Raw genomic sequence first — 9,204 nt, 5'->3', positions numbered from 1 at the left:
AATTTAAAAAATAACTGGTGTCTTCTACTGAGAGTTGATGGAAATACTGCCATGTGGGACTTTTTGTCTGCCTTCAAGCACAAGAGCAGCATTAAGTTAAACCTGCTTGCTTTGGGGGGGCTCTAGAGTCAACCTCCTACTCAAAATTAAAAACAAAAATCCCCAACCTCACTTTCCTGTTAAAAGACTAAAGCGAATCCCTACTCTAGGGGATGAAGGAGAATGACTTTCAACACCACACCCACCTGCCTCCTTATGGAGAACTGGGGTCACCCAACCGATAGAAGTGGGTAGAGAAGTAGGATCAGGAATGCAATAGGTAGGTCTCAGCATCCACGCCTCACATCGTGGTATTGACATGAAACGTATATCTCAATTTTTTAAAGAAAAATTCTGTGGAGCTGAGTTTTGGGGTTTTTTTAAACATCTTTTTAAGATCACAAGCCACTAATATGAAGATTGAAAATGAGGATGTCATTACAAATGAGGAACACATCAAAAAGAAAAGAACAACTATCAAGGACAACTATCCAAAAAATCTGAAGTGTCAGATGAAATGGACAAATTCCTACAAAACACCACTTTCAAAAATTAACAAAAAGTAGAATATTTTCTTTGAAATCACATGCAATTTAGGAAATTAAGTCAATAATACAAAACTCTCCCATAAATAAAACTCTAAGACCATATTGGTTCACCTGTGAGCTATACTAAACACTAGAGGAAGAAAAAGTCTCTTCTAGAGAATGGAAAAATAAAGAATACCTCCAATTTATTTTAAAATGCAGCAAGTTAAATAGTCATTAAAATAATGAAATCATTTTTACATTTATAAATCATTTATAAATGATTTTACATTTATAAATCATTTTTACATTTACCTGCTTCTCCGAGTCAACACTATGTACAACCCCACTGAGGTATCCCTGGATATCAGTATACTATAATTTCCACTTGGCAACAGCATCTCCAGGAATTCATTCCACTACATGGAAGGTATTCACAAAATAACGTCACTTCCCAGGAACCACCACTGGATTTCCAAAGCAACAGGATAGGACCTGACTTTCCCCTTTGCTTGGTTCCATGGACCTCAGGGTGAGCCCACCAGTGGTAACTATGTCCCACCCTCTCTGATGGAGGATGTGTTATAGATGCATTCAAACTACTAACCATGTTCAGGTACATGTCTTAATACTTCATTAAGTAAAGTATTAGCTGCATGGAGGTCACTGTTCATCAATAATGTCTTGAGGGCAGGAATATCAATTAGATCATTCTGGAAAACTTGCGTAGTAGATAATAGTAGCTGTGTAGCTGAAAAGAGCAAACAACACCTATATTTATAACAGCACTATTTACAATAGCTAAGCTTTGGAAACAACCCAAATGCCCAAAAATAGACGACTGGATCAAGAAAATGTGGTACATATACACCAAGGAATATTACTCAGCAATCAAAAAAGATAAACAGTGTTACACTGAATTAAAGACTTTTTACATGAACTATTGGTATAGTTTCAAAAAACATTGTGTATTGTAATATCTAACAGTTATTGAGCATTTACTAGGTGCTGGATACTGTTTAAATACTTTTTCTTTACCTATCTAAGTCTTATAATCCAAAGCAGGCAATTATATGACTATTTTTCAGATGAAAAATTGCAATTAGTGAAACTAAGTCATTTACTGAAGAATATATAGATAATAAATGGTAGGGACAGGATTCAAGTTCAGCCACTATAGTTCCAAATCCCATGCTCTAAACTACTGTGCCTTTCAAGTAGTTATATGTAAGTGGTAGACCTCTGTGCCCATGGCTATATAACACTTCACATAAATAATTGTGAAGCATTACAAATAAGCTTTACATCAAAACTATATTGCATTATTTAGCATAAAGTTACTTCACAGAGACAAAATAGATCCCCCCAAAAAGAACTCCATGCTATTTGTATTTGTGTATTTATCTCACAAATTCTGACAGCCTTTGTTACTTTCCAGCATCTTAAAACAGTTGTTGTGGTTGTTGGTGCTGCTTAATTTAGTTCAGATTTTATAGTTATACTTAGCAGGAAAGTTGGTATGATACAAGTTACATAGTGAAAGTTGCAAGGAGATCAAGACTTATAAATAATACTGATTACCTGCTTTGGTAAAGTTACTGTTTAGATTATTCACTAGAAAGGTACAGCACATCTCCTAACCCCCCTGGTATAGGATGGGTTTTTTAACATAGATGCACTCAAACTACCATGTGGTATAGAGGATAAGATAAAGATCAGTGAAATGGAATTGAGAATCCAGAAGTACCCATGTATTTATGAACAATTGATTTTTGACATGGCCATTCAGTGGGGAAAAAATAATCTTTCCAATAAATGATGCTGGGAAAATAGATATCCATATACAAAAGAATTTAAAGCAAACTATTTCACACCAAATGCAAAAATTAATTCAAAATGTATCAAAGATTGAAATGAAAAAGATAAAACTATTAAACCTTTAGAAGAAAACATTAGTGTAAATCTTCATGATAAGGCAACAAAAGAAATGACAAAAGAAAATATAAATTGGACTTCACCCAGTTAAAAAAATTCCATGTTTCAAAGAATGTCATCAAGAAAGAAAAAACACAACTCATAAATGGGAGAAAATGTTTGCAAATCATGAATCTAACAAGGAAGAAATATTCAGAACATATAAAGGACTTTATATATTACAACTTGGCAAATAACGCAATTTTAAAATAAACATAGCATACATATATTTGCGGAAGATATACAAACAGCCAGTAAGCACAGGAAAAGATGCTCAATATCACTAATCATTAGGGAAATGAAAATCAAAACCACATGAGATAATTTATATCCATTAACTAATAATGGCTATAATAAAAAAGACAAGCCATAGCAAGTGTTGGCAAGGATGTAGAAAAGTCATACATTATTGGTGGGAAGGTAAAATGATGCAACTGCTTTGGAAACACTTCATCATTCCTCAAAAAAGTTAAACATGAAGTTACTATATGGACTAGCAATTCCATTAGTAGGTATATACCAAAGAGAAATAAAAGATATATTCACACAAAAGCTTGTACTCAAGGTCTCCCTGGTGGTGCAAAGGGTTAAGCACCACAGTATGAAGCAATCTGCAGCCTCTACAGCACGAGTTCAATCCAGGCCGGCCAGAGAGAAACCCACATGGCAAAGCAGACCTCTCCTGTTCTCACCCGCTGCTACCCTCAACAGTGTATTTCAGCCCGTCTGCCTGTTCTGTTCCGCACTCTGTCTCTGGTGAATCCTCTCACCCTCCCACACAACTGACCTGTACCCCGGTTCTTGTATAAATAAATAAATCTTAAAAAAAAAAACCATAGACTACAAATTAAAAACTTTAAATCCATATATTGATTTTTATATATAATTTTTCGTCTTTATTTTTCAGTCACTGTCCTTTGAAGTATTCACTTACCTTGGGAATCTTTGATTTGTGGATTTTCCTTAATTCCACTTAAGAAATCTTTTAAATCCACCTCATTATTATCTGGAAGGTCAAAATTAAACACACTAATGTTAAACACCTGATATTGAAACAAAGTCTCTGATTGACAACAGTTACCTAGAATTCCATTCTACTTTATTTCCATCTCAAATAATTGAAACTATTTCAATAAAACCTTTCATACTTTTCACACCCATTGAGAGGTTAATAATACCAATAACTAACATTATTTGAGTTCTTATTCAAAAGTAAGAACTTAAGTAACTTTTGGTTTCCTTGTACCTACTAAGCATCATTTTATGGTGCTTTTACATTTATTACCTCATGTCATTTTGACAATAATTCTATGATGCACGTATCCTTACTATGCCTATTTCTAAAATATGAAAGCAAAGAGAGATTATGTAATTTGTCAAGATCACAAATCATCTCTTATTGGTTTGGATCCTATATTTATAATTCCACTATGAGAACCCCAATTCAAAACACAAAAATTCAGGTGAATTGGTGGTGGGAATTTTACAGGAACTACACCAGAGAAGAAAAAGCATGCATTGCACATAAAGGAAGAATGATGATGTAAAATACATATTTAAAAAAACATAAAAATTGATCCAGGTCAATAATAATCTGGAGTGCCTGGCAAAAGTAAGAACCAAACTGCTGAAGAGACATTTTCAAACCTAGAACTCATGGATTTCCATGGAAAGAAAAAACTGGTTAATAGGATAAGTGCAAAATAAAAGGTCACCTAAAACCAATGAAACTCAGCAACTGTATTCCCACATGAATTGATTTTTTTAAGAGTGAATGTGTCTAGGATAGAAAATCAAATACATATTAACTTGAGTCCAAGATGGAAAACAAAAGTAAATATGGCCACTTGGAGGCAAAGCCCAAAATTACATAACTGTTCTTTTAAAATATAGTGGACCTTCAGGTATTTCCTTGAGTTGAAAAACAAAGTGGGACATGTACTATAAAAGGAAGTTGAATCTCTTTGGAAGGAAGATTACATATCAAATTGAAACTGTTAATATCATGTCTTTGTTTTATTATATGATGTTTGATACTTTTCCATCCATGCTTTAAGTAATGAATGGCAATTATCTAAGCATATACAGTATGCAGATGAGAATGGATAATTAAATATGACCGATAAATATTTTTTTAATTGAGATAACATGGGGTTTACAGTGTTGCTTGTGATTTAGAGGTACAGGATTTCCCCCTTTACATGTTGTTACCATCTTACCTCCACCATCAAAAACACCTACAGTCCTCCACAGTAGTCCATTGTGCTCTTCCTTACTTAGATCTCTCTCCTCCCACTCCTACTCTGATAGCCTCAGTTCTGCAGTGAGATTTCTAGGATTTGTTATTAGTTTGGCTTTGAAAGATTTGAAAGGCTATATGCATGCCCATAATCATTGCAATGTTATTTACAATAGCCACACCAATAAATATTTACATTAGTAAAGTGCTTTGACGTTAATTTGTATCAACCCAAGTATCTAGTATGACTTCCTTTAGCATCTTACCCTCATATATAATCTCTAAGACTGCTTCCCCCACATAGGGGGAAAGGAAAGGAATCTCCAGTGAAAAAGATGCTCACCATTGATGTCACAATATTTAAGGGCTTCCCTGAAGTCCTCTTCAGCTAAATTAACATTCAAAGTTTTCAGGGCATGCTCCAAATTAGGTATGCCAATTTTGCCATTATCAACATGTGACAAGATACAAGCAGCTTCCCTAAAATCTGCAAAGATAAATATATACAAAATATTATTGTTTTAAAAAATGCAAAAATATTTGTCCAAAGTCCACTGTAAACTCTCAAATATTTATTTTAACCAAATCTCTGCAGCAAAAAAAGTCAAACATTTTCTATTTATAACCAACAACCCACTTAATTCAAGTAGCATTTGAAAACAAAAAATTTGTGGCAAAGACAATGTGGCGGGTTATCTGAATCTGTTCGTATATAAATACTGAATGAGCTGTAAGCCTTTCTTAGTTAAGTTACGCCTAGCAGATCTAAAGATTTCTATCAACTGATGAGACAAATGAAAACTAAATTTTGGGACTGAAGATTTTGATCCCAGGGCCAAGTTCACACTGTGTTTTTGTGTGAATCAGAAAAAGACATCCCCTTTCTACGTATTAACTTTAAAATAGCACACCTGCAATCTACTTCTAGGGCTCAGGGCTCAGAGCACACATTGGAATATGAACCGCTTTTCAACCTCCACTGTGTGCAAGGCATAATCCATACAACCAAATGGGGCAGCCCTGTTGATATCAGATCAATTTAAAATATAAAACATAATCATTATTAGGTGTTCAATTTTTCATCAATACCATTTCACACTTCATTTCTCCCTCAAAATAAAATTTTTGTATATTTCCATAGTCCAAAAATTGTTGCATTACACCCTCAGGCCTAAATTTTCATGGAGGATACTTGGGGGGAAAAAAGTATCATTTTATGATACTAGTCCTACATCCATTCTACTAACATTTATTTTATACATATTAAGATATGAAATAAAAATTCTCTTATCAAAGAGTGTCTTGGAAATTCCTTGAGGATGGGACTGAATCTATAATGTCTATAAACAAAATGACAATATATTATATAGTTGTACTATCAGAAAAATGTCACAAGATATCATAGAAGTACTGCTTTAGCGAATGAACACTCTGGTAAGTGTTTTGGGGAGGTAAGTGATGTATGTGCTGAGTTTGGTGAGGAAATATTCACAAATCAACAACACATGCAAAGACATAGAACCAGAAGCAAATAGAATTAAAACATATCAAATAGTATGGCTACAGAATAAATACAAATGTAGGAGCATTAAGAAATAAGTCTAAAGAAATAAAAGATTCATTCATTCATTAACTGCCTATTTACCATTATGTGAGTTAACAACAAAAGAGATTTGGAACAATAAATACTATGTAAGTCTTATCAGCTATTACTGAGAGGCTGCTAGAATCAGGATTGTGCTTGATCTAGAGAAACAACAGAAAGTCAAATGGAGACATGGTCCTTCGCCAAAGGTCACTTCTAAACAAGTGGGAGAAAGAAACATTAATCAAATAATCAAAACTATGAATGAATATTTATAATATGAAATAAGAGCTATGACAGACATGGTTTAATAAGAGTATATCACAAAGGAAACTGACCTAGACTAGCAGATAATGATAGGCTTCCCTGAGGAACCAGTCGCTACTCTGAAAGATGAGTTAGCTTTAATTAGACAGAAAGGGCCAGAGAAGAATATTCTAGGGAATATGCAACAACCTTGTGGTAGAAGAATACAGTTTACCTAAAAATTGAAAGGAAGTCAATATAGTTGAAGTACAAAACGCAAGGCTAATGGTACAAAGTTGTGACAGTGAGACAAGGGAAAGTAGGAGTTTGATCTTTATCCTAAAAAGGATGGAAAATGTTATTAATAGGTTGAGGTAACATGATCAAATTACTATTTTGGGGAAAACTCTTGCTATGACTGGAGTGGGCAGAATGGACTAGCAACCAATCCCACTGGTATTTAACAATAAAGAACAAAACTTTTATAAGGAACTTAAAAATAACTTTTATAGGTAACATTTTCTCATTAATATCTAAAGTTCTTACCATCAGCTTTTGGCAATTTCAGATTTGAAGATATAGCCTTTTTCCTAAAATCTGCAAATTTAAAGAGATTAGACCATAAGTAATAGATCTACCTAGTCTGAAAGGAAACCAATGAATAATCAAGATAAAATACTTAAACTCTCAATAACATTTATCATTGATGACCATTCCCTTCTCAAAAATCTTCCTCTGGTGTCCAGAATATTATTCTCTCTTCATGCGCCTCTTCTTAGACTCCTCCATGGATTTGTCATCCTCCAACAGGGTTTTAAATGTGGCCAAGTTTCTAATGCCACAGATACTTTCTTTCTCCCTATGAGGGCAGTCTGAACTGTCCTTTTCTATCTCTGCTTACCAACCTTTGTATTATCTATCTAATCACAGAGTCTTTTCTAAGGACAAATTGTAGTTCACCCTTTCATCTCACACACCCCCTACCAGAAATGCAAATTAATAGGGATTTATTTGAGAGATAAGTGATAGAAATAAAATCTTTCCATTTGCATAGATAGAACAGTTTAGTATGTTGGGGAATTTTATAAGATAACTCTAAGACACTTTTCTCAATCTCAGCATAATTAACATTAGGGCCAGATAATTATTTGGGGTTGGAATTCCTACCCTGTACACTGGAGGATGTTTAGCAGTGTGACTAGCCTCCAATCACCAGATCCAGCTATCCTCTCCAACCAAAACTGCTGTTGGGCTTTGCCAGTTGCATTCTGTGACACAAATCTGATTTTACTTTTTAGCTGAAACCAAATTTAAAGACGGGAGATTAATTTCTAAATATGGGTAAAATCCATTTGGGTACATCCCAGATGAGAATATAGATAGATGAAGTAAATTCTTTGTAAATAGAACAAACAGCAACTCAACATCTTATATATGGAGTGTTATAGAGGCAAACATTTTAGCCTAATTTTTCAATAATAACTTGTACTTCTCAAAGGGCCTTTAAAACTTAAAAAAAAAAAAAGCTAGACAACTATTAACACCTTTCTAAAATTCATAAAAAGGAAAAGAGATAATTTTGAAATGAAATTACTCTAGGAATAAACATTACCTTCAAGGCTATGCAACAATATATATAAATACTTTGAGACCAACTTTACAACCCAGCACAGGAGATCATCCAGTAATTTGATACTGTTATAAATAAGTTTCTGTGGTATATCCCTGAATCTGGTCTAGTAAATCTGGTCTATAGATTTGGTATTATTTAGGAATTAATAATTGGTAAAATAATTTGAAACTCTTAGATAAAAACATAACAGGAATTTTTATTACAAGCTTCTGCTATTTGCTTAATCAACTCACCCTGAATTGAGGAATCATCCAGTATTTCTTGAGGAACATGATCAATGGAATTAATTCTACTGGTGTTTTTTTGTACATCTAAATACTGGTCCTTATCAGACTGGTTACTTTCTTTAATGCAGTCCAATGCCTTCATGGCCTCATTCAATGCTACAAACACAGAGAATATACATACAACATGAAATTCAGTCCCTAGGATCTAAAGCACTGGAACAAAATAACAAAACTGATGGATTTTTAGATTTTCACTCTCCAAAATGGCAGTCATTAGCCATAGCTGGTCGTTTAAGTAACAGAGCAACCTATTCTTCACTCCTAGCTTTCTGTAGTCCCTTACCTTTATCCTTAATTATGTTAAATGTCTTTTTTATGAATGGTTCCTCTGCAAACAAAAATTTATCAAAGTTTCTCTAGTTTTCCTATTAATAAACTCACTATTTCAGTAAATTACCCTTAATTCTTCATAATGGCTCTCAAACCCCAATTTTTTTTTTAAGATTTATTTATTTATTTATACAAGCACTGGGTACAGTCAGAAGTGCGAGAGGATGAGAGAATTCACCAGAGCCAGAGCAGGGAGCAGAGCAGTCAGAAGGACCAAAGTACACTGCTGAGGGGAGCAGCAGGCGGCAGGAGAGGTCTGCGCACCATGTGGGACCCTCACCCAGTGGCCGGGGATCGAACCAGCGCTGCAGAGGCTGCGGGCAGCTTCACAACCCAGCGCTCAA

General features: G+C 34.3%; 1 protein-coding gene across 3 annotated transcripts in view; it reads right to left on the bottom strand.

Annotated features, from left to right (window-relative positions):
- Positions 1 to 887: 887 nt before the first annotated feature.
- The window catches only part of EFCAB13 (EF-hand calcium binding domain 13), a 55,008-nt gene continuing 46,691 nt past the window's right edge, over positions 888 to 9,204 (bottom strand). The window contains exons 19-24 of one of the 3 annotated variants that reach the window (XM_054688649.1): positions 8,477 to 8,626; positions 7,157 to 7,207; positions 5,123 to 5,266; positions 3,475 to 3,546; positions 1,174 to 1,317; positions 888 to 985 (exon numbers count right to left, since the gene is read on the bottom strand). In XM_054688649.1, the coding sequence (XP_054544624.1) occupies positions 978 to 985; positions 1,174 to 1,317; positions 3,475 to 3,546; positions 5,123 to 5,266; positions 7,157 to 7,207; positions 8,477 to 8,626 (569 nt within the window). In that variant the 3' untranslated portion in view covers positions 888 to 977. Of the gene's footprint in view, positions 986 to 1,168; positions 1,318 to 3,474; positions 3,547 to 5,122; positions 5,267 to 7,156; positions 7,208 to 7,777; positions 7,909 to 8,476; positions 8,627 to 9,204 lie in introns of those variants that run through there. The other 2 variants (XM_037493949.2, XR_008549424.1) reach the window with 2 other exon arrangements.

The sequence above is a fragment of the Talpa occidentalis genome, unplaced genomic scaffold, assembly GCF_014898055.3.
Source record: "Talpa occidentalis isolate TD23 unplaced genomic scaffold, MPIMG_talOcc4v2.1 talOcc4.7, whole genome shotgun sequence".
NCBI classification, from domain to species: Eukaryota; Metazoa; Chordata; class Mammalia; order Eulipotyphla; family Talpidae; genus Talpa; species Talpa occidentalis.
The sequence above is the reverse complement of the archived record's forward strand: the minus strand, read 5'-3'. Positions and strand labels throughout refer to the sequence as shown.